This window comes from Bacillus rossius, chromosome 1 (genome assembly GCF_032445375.1).
Source record: "Bacillus rossius redtenbacheri isolate Brsri chromosome 1, Brsri_v3, whole genome shotgun sequence".
Lineage (NCBI taxonomy): Eukaryota > Metazoa > Arthropoda > Insecta > Phasmatodea > Bacillidae > Bacillus > Bacillus rossius.
In genome coordinates this window covers 152,906,747-152,922,590 of record NC_086330.1, presented here as the reverse complement: position 1 = coordinate 152,922,590, position 15,844 = coordinate 152,906,747, and the positions used below count along the sequence as shown (strand labels likewise).

Genomic DNA, 15,844 nt, shown 5'->3' with positions numbered 1-15,844 from the left:
GCGAACGATGGGAAGCCTACAACTCACGTAGTTTCGGTTCCCTACCACGTTCGTGCAACTTCGGATCTCTCTCAAAAATTCAAATAAAAAAAAATCTAAGGGTTAGGTTAGGTTAGGTCAGTCACAACATGCTTGTTTTCATTGGAAACTTCTGATTTAGCGGCTGAAGTGGCGTTAATACCAAAACACAAAACTTCGGTTATCTTCGGAAATTCTTGCAGGGAACCGAAACTACGTGAGTTGTAGGCTTCCCGCGAACGATGGCTCACAAAGACAAAGGGAAATTCTATGACTTTAACAAGATGGGAAGTATTTAAATAAAAATTTCCTCGTTGAAAATCGGAAGCGATACATCATTCAGTTTGAAATTACGTTATGAAAATCGAATTATTAAACAGTAGACGAAGCGGATCCGGCAGCGAAGTCAAGCGGCGGATGTGGGAACTGCGCGTGACACGTCCAGAAATAAATATAGTTGAAAACAGAATGTTGCGTAGCTTTGTTCATCAAGCTAGGGCATTATTGCTAGAAAATATACGTTGAATTTCGTGTCCTAGTTTAATAAGTGTATTTGCAAAACGAGAATACAAGAATTTGATCGTTACCGACGTTAGATGTTATACATCTCTGGCGAGTATTGAAAGACTTGCTCACATATATATATATATATATACATATATATATATTTTATTATAATATTTTATTGTCAGTGAAAAACATTCACCACGTTGTGTTTTAAAAAAAAATCAGCAGGTAAGCTGATATAACCTCAGCTATGGCGAGAGACTGAGACATCCCATCCCTGTATCGTCACCACCAAGAACCCTAGATCTATATGCCACTCAGTTCCAAGACATTCCCTGCCTGCCACTAGTGGACCTCACATGCCGTTTGTGTTATTGCACTGCTGGTTTTATTATGAGGGATAATATTTCGAGGAAAAACTGATAGAATCAAAGCATAGCCGCTCCGTAGTGATAAGCGACACCAGTGAATCTGGTGGAGCTCATTTCCAGGTAATTAGTCAACACGCTGGTACCCGAATGAAATGGTTCCTCGATTATAGTAATACCACAAAAATTAAGTACCCTGCCTACCTAGACACACACACCATGTGATTTAAATATTTAAGAACAAGCTGTAGGCGGTGAGCAGAGACCCGGAAATTTCGCGGATTTGTCTGGCCTTAGGGTAGAATATAAAGTCATAAGTGTGCTCAAGCTATGTTTGCTTTCCCATTGGTTGATTTCTTAGCGCGAACCTTTTTATCCTTGTTAATTGGCACTACCTGACTCGCTTACTTCTCTCCTGGCTGGGCATCGTTGGCTCATGGTTGGAGAGGGACGTGTCCAAATAACTGTGGTTCAATCGTGAACACAGTGCGAGAGTGTGAAGGTTTGCAATCTAACTTATCAATGCAGATGAGAAGGTTGTTTCCGTATTCCCTTTTTAAACTGTAATTTTATAAGAGTGAAAATCGTTAAATGATTGTTTTGAGAGTAATTCATGGCTAAGTGAATGATATGATAAGAGATTGGCGAAGATGTCCAGGCCGTAGGGAACTGTATGACACGAGATGGGCGAAGATATCCAAGTCGGAGTGAATGGCATAAGAGAAATATGAAGATGTCCAGGGTGTATTACACTCTTTTCTCTACACTTGTGTAACGTAAATGTCTTCTTGGAAAAACTTTGGAAGACTAGTGGATCTTTTAGTTTAAAATATATAAGTAACAAATGAAATTTCGTCTATATCTGTGCACCTATTTATTTTACTTTTATAGTTACTGTAAAATGAGTCAACAAAACATTATAACAATAAACATGATAAAGAAGTTATTTCCTTGACATACATAATTTGACTAATGCATTATTCGTTAGCCATTACAATGGTGGCTAATACACAAATTGGGTTAATATTGGTTCGCAGGGTTGACCCTTTGTAAAAATATTACGAGATGACTTCCACCATAGTTAACAATAAGCATAAACAATTAACAATAAGAATAAAATCCCAGGGTTCTAATGATTGGCATGTCGTGTAATTAAAGTTCTCTAATTATCGCATTTTGGCACGCTGGAGTTCTAACAAAGAATTTGGAAATATGATGTTTGGAACTAGGTGGCCGAAGATGATGTTTCTCGCTGTAGTTGGAATACTAGGGCACCATAGCAATCCTGGGTCCGAGTACGGGAAAAAAACATGCGGTCGCCATGCTTGCTCTGGCTCTTGAATCCTGTCTGTGAACAAGCCGAATCCAACATGATTAACCTGGTTCACAGACAGTCATTAAATGGGTAAAAATGCCCACAAAAACGGTGATGGTCGGGTAAGAGAAAAGTTGTCGAAACTCACCAAAACAGAGTGTAGCTCATAGCACTCAGCACGCGTGTCCGCCGGGAGGTAAGCGAAGACCGTCCCGAACTAGCGCGGTTGACGCGGACGCACTCATCATTGATAGAAATTAGAATTTAGCAAAATATGACTGTTTCTAAGTGAAAAACAGACTGACTTATTAAGGTCTAGAAAAAAACTAAGGAAAAACATCCCTTTACGAGACGACTACATTCTCGTTTGACGGCAGAAGTGAAGTTTTGCTGTGGGCTGGCCGAGGATGTGAAGTGGTTAGTCTGATAGCACTGCGCGAAGTCCCTGCATGGCGGGAACGGCTCTTAACTAAAACAGGTGCTTGCTTTCAAAATAAAAAGGGGGAACTTCGACTTCCGGACCGAAAGGTTCCGAAGATTGGGAGTGGAGGGCAAAGAAACACCGGCCTCGATATCTCGACGTTGTCGTTAGCTGCCCGAGCGGAGCGAAATTTCTTGGGTGCTGGCCGAAATAAAAAACAAATAGACTTGTGCATATCTCGCACGAGGATACTTCGAAAGCATGGGGTTTATGGAGGAGACTAGTGGGTTGCTCTGGTGGCTTGCAGAAGAATTATAGGGCACTGCTTGTGGCGTGAGTCACCAGGGGGCAGGCATTTAGTGGGCGTTCAAACACCTAGGGTAAATATCTCACAAAACCACCACTAGAGATCATAGGTGGTACTTTTGGAGACCTATTGCTAGCCTAGACTTAGGCCGAGGTTAGTGACCGGTCATTGTACTGACGGCTTCTGGGGGAGAGGGGGAAGACTTGGAAACTGCAACGACGGTGGGAAACTAGCTCTGCAGAGCCCGGAGACGTGACGAGACGTTGGGGAAACTGACTCGTGATCATGCCATGGAGGGCTCTTAGAACCGAGCTGCTCTGATAGCTTGCAGGGCATAGCAGTTCTTGTCACGGCTACAGGGAGAATTACAGGCGACGGGCGTGCATCAAAGCGGGGATAAGACGAGCCCACGTGCTGGCTCGCAAAGACTCGGCAAAAATCAGATCTGGCGCTGGGAACGGATTGGGGTGACTAGCCTGACAAAGAATAAGTGGGAGAGTGCAGAGAGCGGAAAAAGTTTAAATTTTAGTTATAAAATTACTGGTAAAATTTAAATTTAAAATAGTGCCAAAAAATGCTAATTGGCGGCACAGGTGGAACTGAATGGTGTAGATGATAAGAGATGGGCAAGAGAGATCTGTGAGAGTCCTCGTGGTTCTGTAAGCAGCTTGACGCAGACAAGTGACGTGGCACAGAGCAGTAAATGCCGCAGTCGAGAGGCGACACCGGGAGCGGCAGGCGGGTGCAGGGCAGGGACTCACCCGGGGGCGCAGGCGGCGCGGCACTCGCCGGTCTGCAGCCGCAGCCCGGCCTTGCAGCGCGTGCAGTTGCGGCGCGAGCTGCAGGCAGCGCAGGTGCGCGGGCAGGGCAGGCAGCCGCCGCCGCGCTCCGGGTAGAACCCGCGCGAGCAGGCGGCGAGGCAGCGCGAGCCCTGCAGTCTCAGCGGCAGGCTGCAGCCGAGGCAGCGGTCCGCCGCCGGCCCGTCGCACGCCGCGCACGAGCCGTGGCACGCCGAGCAGCCGCCGAGCTCGCTCCAGAACTCGCCTGCGCCCAGTACACCATGTCTCAACAGCCATACACTCGGCCACTAACAAGGTCGGTGACGAGGGCGATAGGGATAAGGAGTTGCCGTGGAACGGCAAAGTTCATGATGGAGGTAATGGTGTAATAAGAGATGGGTGAAGATGTCCAAGGCAGAGTGAATGCACAAGAGATGGGCGAAGATGTCCAGGGAGGAGTGAATGGTGCTATACGAGAATGGGCGAAGAGAGCTGTAGTCTCATGGTTTACATATTTTTGTGCCTTTGTTGTTCTGTGAACATTGTTTGTAAACAACTTGAAGCGGTTGTCATAGCACGAGGAGGGACTAACTCAGCTACTGCTGGGTACCTGATGGCGAGGGCCGGATCACGGGGCAAGGAGCCACAGCGTGCAGGGAGACGCACCGGGCGAGCAGGAGTCGGCGTGCAGCGGCGCGCAGCGGCCCAGGGCGGCCGGCACCCAGCCCGGGCGGCAGTCCTCGCAGGAGCCCGCGGCGCACGCGGAGCAGCCCCGGGGGCAGGGCAGGCACTCGCGCCGCTCGGCGTGGCCGAACAGCCCGCGCGGGCAGGCGGCCAGGCAGCCCCCTTCCAGCGCGAAGTGGCCGGCGCGGCACGAGACGCACTGCGCCGCGCCAGGGCCCGAGCACGTCTGGCAGGCCGCGTGGCAGTCGGCGCACCTGCGCACAAGCCACACCCGCCGCCCTGCGAGGTCTCCGGAGCGCGTGGGTATATGTGGGACCAAGCCAAGCTATCACACGACTGTTTTTTTTTTTGGGGTCTGATGGGAGTAGTACGGAATGCTACCCTCCACCCTCTCTCTCATTTCACAGAAAATTGGTGGTCCTGCGTTCTTCCCCCGAAAGATTTTCAAATGATACTTCCTTAATACACATATTTGGCTATTTGATGACCTTCGTATGCGTTTTTTTTTCTTTCAAAACGAGAAATTTTCAGGTATAACGTAACACTTAGGAGCGGTAGATCCTTACAGTATGTGGCTACTACTGCGTATGATTGTGTTCTAATACGTGTTCAAATTCAGTTGCCATAAATCGAGCCATATATTAAGCTAGTTGATGAGTTTAATTAGAGGGGGCTATAGCCCCTCCCTGACTCCGCCCGTTTCAGGTGTAAAAAAATATATATAGTTACTCTATTGTACCATTTCATTACAAATATGCCACTTGATGGCTAACACATCATTATGTGTTTTTTGAACGACTATACAATTTTTTCTCGAACAGTGATTTACCTAACTACTGCACTGTAGTCGATAGGCGTTAATTTTTATAACATAATGATCAGAAATTTGTATATTGTTCGCCTACAGTTGTATGTAGAATTTTAAATGCCCACCGACTTTAAAAAGTTTGAAAACCACTGCAATATAGACTAATACCGAGGACAGCTACGAGATTTCTGGTCTTGTTGTCACGTCACGATAGATGGCAGATGGAGTATCTGTTTAATACGTATGGTACCAAAGTCTCCGATCCTGGGTCCAGAGCCCGTAACCGAATTTGGGGGCCATGCATTGCTCTAACATTTGAATAGTCGGGAATTTAAAAAAAAGTCATCTATGTGTATATATTTTTTTTATTATTAGCTTCGAAATTCAGTTTTTTTAACGTTTTGTTTGCTGACCCGGAAAGGCGAACTAAAGGTATTACTGTATTAAAATTTTGGAGTTTAAGCGACAATGCTACTGGATAATTTATGAGATAATTATTGTTTACTTAAAACTATAACCAATAATTCTCATCCTTTGTAATTTTTTGACACAAGAAAAGGTCACATTAGCTCGTTCCCGGAACGACTTACATTTATGATAACTTAGTACTCTAGTAGTTTGAAGTGCACTCTTAATCATGGAGATCACTTTGCCTTAAGTCCCTGCCAATAGCTGTGTGAAGTTAAACAACATCAAAACAAAATCAAATGTCTACCACTATCTTGATTTGAATCCATCTAGGGACTCAAATTTCGTGAGTTCATTTCTTGACAAAGATGTGTTCAGACACTCATTTCCGTCACTTTCGAATAGTCTGGAGCCAAGTGGACTCACAAGCAGAACTTAAAGAAAGCTAATAATTAAAACACCAACAAAATGCGTTAAATGTATTATGTGCATTTTTTAAAGCAGTGATTTTGGTATAAAGACTTAAGAAGTAATGCATAATTTTCCAGAAACAAGAATAATATTTATTTAAATACATTTATTCAAATAGATTGCAATCATAACCTAAGAAATAATATTCGATATTTGTTTTAATACAATAAGTTTATTTAAAATTCATTTCCTTTAAAACACTTCATGTTTAATATTCCTGGCTACGTTTTTGTATAATTAGTGGCATACAACGTGTATCGGAGAAGTCCGAAGAAAATAGTACGGAGCTATCCAAGTACACTCTATTCCTGCCCACCTTTGAAGGTTTGTCTAAGTTATTCATTACCTTCAAATTGTACATTTTATGATTTGCATTTGAAGCAGTTCTTATATCTCCCTTAATAGGTGGGCAGAAATAGAATATACTTAAATAACTCCCTTTTACACAAATAAAAAATGAATATGGAAACAGACACAAGCATAAAAGGAATCTATTTACAATCTATAATATAATATAATATAATATAAAAGTAGATTGGAACTTTCAGGGATGTATGCTCTTACCTCAAACCAGTCACTCAATTTTAAAAAAAAAAAACTTTCTCAGAAGAAATTAACTTATAAATTGTGTTTGTTTTTTGATTGGTTTATTTTCTTTCAAGGACTGTCAAATAAATATCTTTGTTATTTTATAATGGCTTTTAAGTCCTTCGAGACGTGTCATGCTTGGCCTTTGAAAAATAACACACCAACTTATACGTTTTTACATTCTAACTTGTTTCCAAAGAAATTAAACTAATTTCGTAGGTCTCTGACTCTGTTTAATCGCTGCAGACCAGACTCCGGCCATGATAGGTCTGCTCTCCCCGGCACAGAATAACGTCGCCTCGGCGTGCACATGGCTACCAACGATGCTGGTATTCGTTCCAGTTTTACAAAAAAAAAAAAAAAATTGCCGAGGAATTTCTTTTACGCAAATAGCCGAATGGGTGTAAAGGCTGTTTCGTCGGAATTTCCTCACTGGCCATCAATCAACGGGGCATTAGCTACGGGAATCTGAGAGAAATCGATGGTGGCTGACGGAGCCACATTTATCTTTTCCCCTTTTCGCCTTACAGTAGCAAAAACTTCGTGCAAAAACGATTTTTTTTTTCCCCACAGGACCGAGCCACAAAACACCACATCGCGGGATGGTAAGAGCGTCACAATATTTACTAGAGTTTATTTGTGACATGAATTTCTCACAATAATAAATATAGCGTCCAACATATGTAAACAAACGTGATATTCTAGACTCGGTCGGGTTGAGTGCTTGAAGCTTTGTTGTTAAGTGCTCAAGCAAATATATTTTTATCTTTTCTTTTTAGGCTGTAAACATACATCAACAAGTGAGTAAAATAATTGTTTGCTGAGAAATACTTGCAAAATTTGTTTTTCAGGTAGGCAGGCAGGCTGTGCAAAATAATCCAAATGTTCTGTTTAAATAAGATTTTTTTAGGACTATACCACTTGAATTACTTTCAGAATGTTAACCAAGTAAAGTTCACAAAAATCATATAAACTAGGTAGAAAATCATTTATTTCTATACACAGCATAACCCGGAAAATTTTATTTGAAAGAAAATACCCCTTCTTCAGGGAAAGTGCGGCCAAATCCGATTCAGCTAGGAGTCACTTCTAGTACGACACAAACTGCAGACTTCGTCGATTCCTAGCCGTTCTTAGTGAGTTTGCGGTTTGCGTCAAAAAATGAGCATAGATCATATTAATTCAAAATGGAGTGAAAGGAAACAGTTTTACCAATACGCAGCTAGATATAATCTTATTTTAAACAAATTTACCGTTAACAAGTTAGAGTATTAACAACAAAGATAAAGAAAACAACCAAGATAAATGTTATTGAAAATGAGGGTGGATTGCCTCAAAAACACTAGTTTCCTCTAAAGCTAGGTAGCCAACTTGAAAATTTTAACTTAGTAATCTGTAGACCGACCACAATTTTTTCCCAATAGTAGTATAGGATTGGTGGTACTGGCACTGGTGTTGGAGTGTGATGAAACGGCGGCCATCTTGAATTATGATGTCACCGTTGCACTTTTCGTTACGGCTGTCATATTGAATTATGACGTTACGGCGGCAATCTTAGATGAAACTGACATTTTACATTGACATTTGACCTGGACCTTCAACTATGAACTTGATATTTGACCTTGACCTTGAATTCCACCATATTGCAATCGCCCAAATCCCTGAACGTCGCAATTTTCGTTACAGCCGCCATCTTGTTTTCGAATAACCTGACCGTCATCTTGGATCTGATATTTCAGCCACTTTTTTTTTATTCTGACGACACAGCCACCATCTTGTTGTCGTCTGCTGGAAACCGTCATTTTGGATGTCGGCACGACCACCATCTTCGTTTTTTCTGTTCTGATGAAGGCCGCCATCTAGTTTTTTTTTTCTCGTTTCTGCTGGAGGCTGCTATCTTGTATTCCATCATCTTTGTTTCTACCGTTTGTTTCTAGAGAGCGCCAGCAACGCTCTGCCTCATGCACATAACATCGATGTTGTTGTGTTCCTAATCAAAACAATAAATTTAACAATTTTTTACAAAATACATTGGAAGCACTGTGATTTGAACTATGAGAGCTCTAACCTTTGGGTTGGAAAATCTATGTCCTTAGTGGTATAGGAATGTATGTCCTGCGCCAGGCTTCAGGCTGTGGAGCCAGTGGAGCCGACCGCCATCTTGGATTGTGACGTCACGGCGGCCATCTTAGATTGCATTGACATTTACCTTGACATTTGACCTTCAAAAATTGCCCAAAATTCCTCAAAATTCGCCTAAATTTCCTTTTTTTGAAAAAAAAAAAAAACCCCAAAAAATTCTCAAAAAATTCCACAATTCAAAAATTAGGATTTCAAAAAACCTCAAAAGGCATTTTGCCTGAGATAGAACACCTGGTATAAAGAGGCTTAAGCAACCATGTCTACAGCCTCAGATAAGCCTCTTACATCATCATAGATTATGTCATATTGGATTATGACGTCACCATTGGAATTTCCGTTACGGCCGACATCTTTAAAAACATTTATTTATTATCCAATTTTAATGAAAAAAAAATAAAATTTATAAAAAAATTCAATTGATCAAATTTTAATAAAATATTTAAAAAAAACATACTTTTTCGACATGGAGCTCGGAGTCTTCGGTTCGAACCCGACGAGTACAAAAAAATAAAAATGACGTAAAATCCTTCCCTCATGGTGGCTGCAGGCAGACTGACCCCCACCACATAGGTAAAAGTATATATATCGTCATCTAGTATGACGTCAAGTCCTCCATCTTGAAAATCTGTAATTTTAATAATATTAATTCGGGAAAAATTTTAAAAATTAATAAAAAAATTAATCAATCCAATTGAATAGTAAAAATTTAATAATATATGACTTAAAAACCACTGTTGCACTCATCGTTATGGTCGCCATCTTGGATTATATAAATGTTGCATGTTTAGTTACGACTCCTCATCTTGGATGAGTACGATGTCATCGTTATACTTTACGTTACGACCACCATATTGGATTCTATTAATGTTGCATGTTTCGAAGTTTCTGTTCCCCTGACCACGCTTCTTGGATTCACTGAATATTACAAGCATATAATCAATTATTCGAAACAAGAGCTTGTGCTGCTTCTAGCCAAACCACAAATTAACGCAATAGTTATTGCTGCATAAAACACACAGGATATCTCACTAACACTACAGTCAATAAAGTCAATGCTACCTCACGTCCAAGTGAGCACGATCGAAAATGTCAAAAAGCCGAAGAACATAGAAAATGTCATGAACATTGAAGTACCATTCCGATCCTGGAACCTGGAAACGTATTCTGGTTTGCCTTAAATTCTGCGTATTAATTGGATAGTAAAGTCCAAGTTCAGCTTCGTTACAGAAAAACCAAGGTACATCATCGTCGAGCTTCAGGCTGGAAGACAGCTCAAAGCAGGAGTTAACCGCTCCGTGTTCCATAACTGACAAATATGTAATGTAAAACTATTTTTAAACAGCAAAAGCTACCCGTACTTGGACATGAATATCGACTTTGAAAACGGAAAATTTCCTCTTGCATATCAAATGTATGCCAAGTTTCAGCAAGCATACTATGGCCGCATACAGTCACCAATACTCATTCCCGACAGTTTCAAGAACAAGGCTCCGCTAATGGTGTATTTGAAGTTTACAAATAGGTCGATTTAATAAATTCAAACATCATCGACTGTAGGATCGATATATCGAAGAGCGGAAATATTCCACCTATTACATGCTTTTTGTCTGATACCTCACGATCAACTTGCATCGTACAACTGCCGAGATAAGCTTGTGAAGATTCTCTCATAAATACTAGTGTGTTTGCGAGATTAACTTAGTTACAGCCGAGTTTTGCTAGCGTCAAGATGTACTGCAACCTCCAAGGTTTCCATAGTCAAACGGATTCGTCCTAAAGGAGATTGCTGTCACGCACGAGGACGACGGCAGGGCTGGATCCCATGCCTTCCTGTCTCCGTATCCTTGGAAATTACTGGACAAAAAAGTAAACGCTTAAATGAATGACTATGCAAATACTATCATGGCAGATACTATTATGGTAAAATTCGGTACCACCAAATTAAAAAAAAAAAACACTCTAGTATATTTGCTACTGCAGAATCCACGTGACATCATTTATTTTGCTGGACCTGAGTAGAAGAAAGGGCTGAGAAAATTTTGTGATTGAGTCATCGAAATTGGAGACCTCCAGACCGACTATGGCTGTCCTTCCCTGCGCAAGCTTAGTGCAATTTATGGCGGGCAGCCATACGACAAGTTTGAACCAGTGTGTACAAACTCGCAGCTAATACGGAAATGACATGTGCAGTGTGAGCAGAGACTGCATATATAAAAGGCGTGCAACATTTCGCGCCTTCAGTTGCTGTCCGACCTGCAAAAAGATGTTTTCGTTTCATCTTGCCAACGTGCACGTGAGCGTTAGACCTAGCTTCAGCAGGGTCGAGTACAGCTACGGGGATGCCGGATATCTGAGCACATGTACGGAAACCTGTGATGGTGGCGCTCGGCACTGGCGGTTTACGCACTTTTCTGTGTCCTACGAACCGACTCAGCAGATGCTAGATTGCTGTGCCCTGGAAACTGTGCCGTCTATCACACGAGACCGCGCACAGCAAGCATCGAAGAAGTAGTCGCTTCGTCTGCACGTGCAACACCAAACATGGACGTTTTGCAACTTGTTGTGACCTGCGATGCATCTACGCAATCGCCCAAATGTCGTGAGTCTCGTTGTAGTTCAGTTTCAACAAGCATCAAGGCAAAGCCCAGGTGCAGGGTAACGTAATCCATGTCTTATCGAAGCAGTCGTTACCAAAGATGACCAGCGAGATACCTGTGTTCATGAGCCCGAGACCAGCGAACCAGTTGGAACCGAAATCGACGAGACTGTCCCAAAGTCGACGAGGCAGTCCATGCAGCGTTAAAAACTTTTTTCACGGAAAGCTTACTTCCTTAACCTAATATGTATTGGTATATTTTTCTAAATAAATTTTTAAAAATTGAAGTTGTCTGTTTTTATTTCTAGAGTTTTAAGGTACCTGCAAATTAATATATTAAAAAAATTAAAAATTCTTTGTTTTGACTCACGTCGTATTCCAACAGCCGCCTGTATTTGTGTGATGTCCAGATAGTGGTACTTTCAGTCCAGTGTCCAGCGTATTGCGTATCCAGTGTGTGTCACGTGTGTGTGCTGTGCGTCCATTGCATGTTGTGTGCGTGTACTGTGTGTTCAGTGTGTACTGTAAGTCCATTTCGTGTCATGTGTGTTTACCGTGTGTTTATTGTTTGTATATTACGTGTCTTGTGTGTGTACTGTGTTGCCAGTATGAACTGTGAGTCCATTATGTGTCCTGTGTGTACTATTTGTTCATTGTATGTCCATGCGTGTCCTGTGTGTGAAGCGTTTGTCCTTTTCTTTGGTCGATTGTGCTTTTATTTGAGCTTCCTTTTTGTAGATTGTTCTTCCAAATTTGCTTTCTTTTCGTTTATTGTGCGTTTACTAATGTGCTTTCATTTTTTAAATGTTGTTTTGGCTCTCGTATTGTACTATCAACCTTGGGTATATAAGTGAGGCCCAGACGATAGGACCCTCGGTCAACCTCTGGCCGCGGATCAGTACGGGAAAGCTAGTCTGACTAGTCTTGTGCATAAGTTGCGTAATTGCCTAGTCCTGTGAACTCGATGATATCTTTAACGTCGACTTGGAAGGAAGGCCTGCAATCAGCAGTGCAGACCCTGATGGCAGCGTTGCTGGTAGCCACAGAGATCCAAAATCCATCGGTGACGCCAACTGCAGAGATCCTGCTGTGATACCGGCATTGGCTTTTTCTGTTCCATCAGTTGAAGGTTTACCAGCAACCTCGGATACTCAATGAATGACGGAATTTCTTCGTACCAGAGCAAATACTGTGGTGCATCATTTCTTAAACCAGCAAATGCTCGCAGACATGAAAGACGCGAGTGCCCGAATAATGCACTGCAAAGAACACTGTTTCAATTCCATAGATGTAATAAACAATTTAACCGTCAAGATAGCTTACATCGACATTATAATAGCTGCACTGGGTCAGTTAAGCGCGAGTAAGAACCCGTTTGCACAAACTGTGAAAGAATCTTTATGCTAGCTCAGCTTGATAGACATCATGAAATTGGAACTGCCCACTAAACACGTCGTTACGTTCGTCACAGAGTGATAGGTGAGGTGTGTTGTATGACGCCCTGACTCTTTGGCGGACCATTTGAAATACTGTAAAGGTAGAAACTGAATTGTTTATGTTTGTAGTAGTGTGGAAATGTAGTAATAAATTGTTTATTTGTACTTTTTGTTTTTATTTCTCAAACCTCTCACTTTATGTAATTTTAATTCAATTATATTTTATTGTATCAAAGAAGCATTGAACAAGGACGGTAATTGATTGAATCATTATTTTAATAAGTGAAATATTTAATGATTTTTGGAACTTTTTCCGAATTTCTAGCGTAATAGTTACAGAAAGTTAACATAGCGGCCAAGACAGCCGACAAGTTGGCGAGTGCCCTGGAAATAAATGATTTCTGTACTTTATCGCACAAACATTAAACTAATATGGCGGCAATGTACTCTAGCAGACTTTGTGTGTACTATGCAATACTATCTCTCCTGGTATAGATTACTGAAAACATGATGGCGGTACCACTCTCTAGCAGGTAATGTGTGTTAACTACCGCTCCTGGTAGCATGTACTGAAAAAAAAATATATATATGGTGGTTCGGTCCCGAACAGGTGACTATATTCATTATTACTTCTAATTAAAAAAAGTTTGAAGTCTGTATACGTGCGTTAGTTTTTTATTAACCTTATTTAATCCTTTATTCGGTAATGGTCTCGATGGCCGTGCGGTTAAAGGCGTAGGTTTTCCAACACAGAGATTGTAGCTATCATGCCTCGAATCACAGCCCTTCCAATGTAAGTAGTTAAAAAAAAATTTTTTGTGTCGATAAGGACCACAACAACATTAGCATGGAACATGTAACATCGACCTTATGTGCATGCGGCAGAGCGATGTTGGCGTTCTCTAGGAACAAACAGTAGAAACATAGATGACGGAATCTAAAATGGCGGCCTCCAGCAGAACAGAAAAAACCAAAATGACAGTCGTGTCTACATCCAAGATGATGGTGTTTAATAGACGACAACAAGATGGTGGCTGTGTCGTCAGAATATAAAAAGAGGCTGAGACATCAGATCCAAGAGGGCGATCATTTTATTAGAATCCAATATGGCGGTCGTAACGAAAAGTGCAATGGTGACGTCATAACTCAAGATGGTCGCCGTGACGTCAGGACGGTCGAAAATTGACCCGCTACCGCTCCACACACTGACTCCAGTGTCAGTACCTCCATTCCTATACTTCTACCGATATTTTGTTTTTATCCCTGGTGTAAAGATGTATGTACACCATAATCCACTGTCCACTTAAAGAATATTCGTCATTATCTTTCGTTCCAATGATAAATAATTAACTGGCATTTGAACTGAATTGACGAACCAAATAAACGCCTCTCAATGACGGGAATAAAATGGAGTAGAAGAAATATTTAGATACATATTTGTCACTTTAAAAAACCACTAAATATTAAAATATTCCCAGACAAATTATACAATGGAAAATTTTGGATTTTGAAACAAGTCTGAAAACAAATAGTAAGACAACACACAATTCTTTAAAAAAAATAAAACTGATACTATCTGCTACGGAGAACTAACTAATTCACACATAATATAAGGTTAGTGCTGAAAATAGAAATAATGTTGAAGCACACACGTCTGCGTGGTTAAGCAATAAGCACTGTATCATTAAAATGGCACGTGTTTTCTTCACTGGACAAAAAAAAACTTTCTAACCACTTTTTTTCAATAAAATATCATCTTATTACGTACTTTATTTGCCAATTTTTTGTCAGGGCTGTGTCAGATATTGGTTTTATCTGAGTTTAAAATAAAACAAAACAGCCACGTCACAAAGTCATTTCAGGCTATTAAGACTTCATTAATACACAGTAAAAGTACAGACCAAAATAATTCATGGATTAATTTCGCGGTACGCTAAAATTGAAATAATTATACCTTTGTGCTGCTTTTCATATTGGTTCACTGTTAATTTGGATCACTCTAGCCCAATTATATACCCTTAAAAAAAGTATCGAATTGAAAGTTACCCATTTGAGACGCCTCACACTTTGACTTCGGTAGCTCACCAACTAAAACAGTCATAATTAAAAAATATATAATATTTCATTGCATTTAATGATTAGCAAGCCATTTTAGTTTTAAATAAAATATTACCGATGAGATTATTTTTTGGAACCAATATTTGTTTATACAGATTTATTTTATAAAAAAAAATTCTAAAAGCGCTGTATTTTTCACCCAGGTAGTTTCACTGCAAGTTTTTCGAAACATTGAAAACAAAATTGATTCATAGTAACAAAAAAATTAAAGCAACTATTACTTCGCCATTGGTCATTTCGTAAACTTGCCTAATTTTTATAACACAAAATGATGATGAACCCACCTGTGGTCACCTGTCTCGTAGGTGAACTGCGGGCATGTCGCGTAACACTTGTTGTTGTACAGGAACAAATGATGATCGCATCTGGTGCAGTTGCGGTGTTCGCAGCTGGCGCAGTTCGGCTCACACGGGATGCAAGAGTCTTGCTCATAACCTGAAAACAACCAAGTTGTTATTAACCAACACCAAAACTTGTTGCCAGTAATTCATCGTTCTTTCAAGATATTTCAGTTTCATCGGTGCATCTTTCATGCTGGAGTCACAGTGAAGGACTGTGGACCAATGAGAAACCGTCAAGTTTAAAGACAAGTCAGCAGCCAATGAACAAGTGACATTTTCCCAAGTGAACATAGTCCATCCTAGAGGTTACAGAACCTGCAGATTTTTTTTTCCAGCCCCTATTCTTAGGAGCATGCATATTTTGCGAAAACATTCCGAGACTAACTGAAAGTTAAAACACTGTAGCATATTCTGTTTTTCGTTATTGGGTGAGTTTCTTTCAAGTGCATGTCTACTGTTAGAACACCAGTCACAGTAATTCAGTGCGTAAGCAAACGCGTCATTTGTGTCTTGGTCAAATAAGGCAATGGCTTCTCT

The 15,844-nt window shown here is 40.9% G+C and overlaps 1 protein-coding gene across 1 annotated transcript in view; it reads right to left on the bottom strand.

The window, feature by feature from the left end:
- The window catches only part of LOC134537824 (furin-like protease 2), a 205,876-nt gene that overhangs the window by 3,507 nt on the left and 186,525 nt on the right, over window positions 1–15,844 (bottom strand). The window contains exons 12-14 of the mRNA XM_063378711.1: window positions 15,251–15,401; window positions 4,382–4,653; window positions 3,698–3,980 (exon numbers count right to left, since the gene is read on the bottom strand). Coding sequence (XP_063234781.1) covers window positions 3,698–3,980; window positions 4,382–4,653; window positions 15,251–15,401 — 706 coding nt within the window. The remainder of the gene's footprint in view (window positions 1–3,697; window positions 3,981–4,381; window positions 4,654–15,250; window positions 15,402–15,844) is intronic.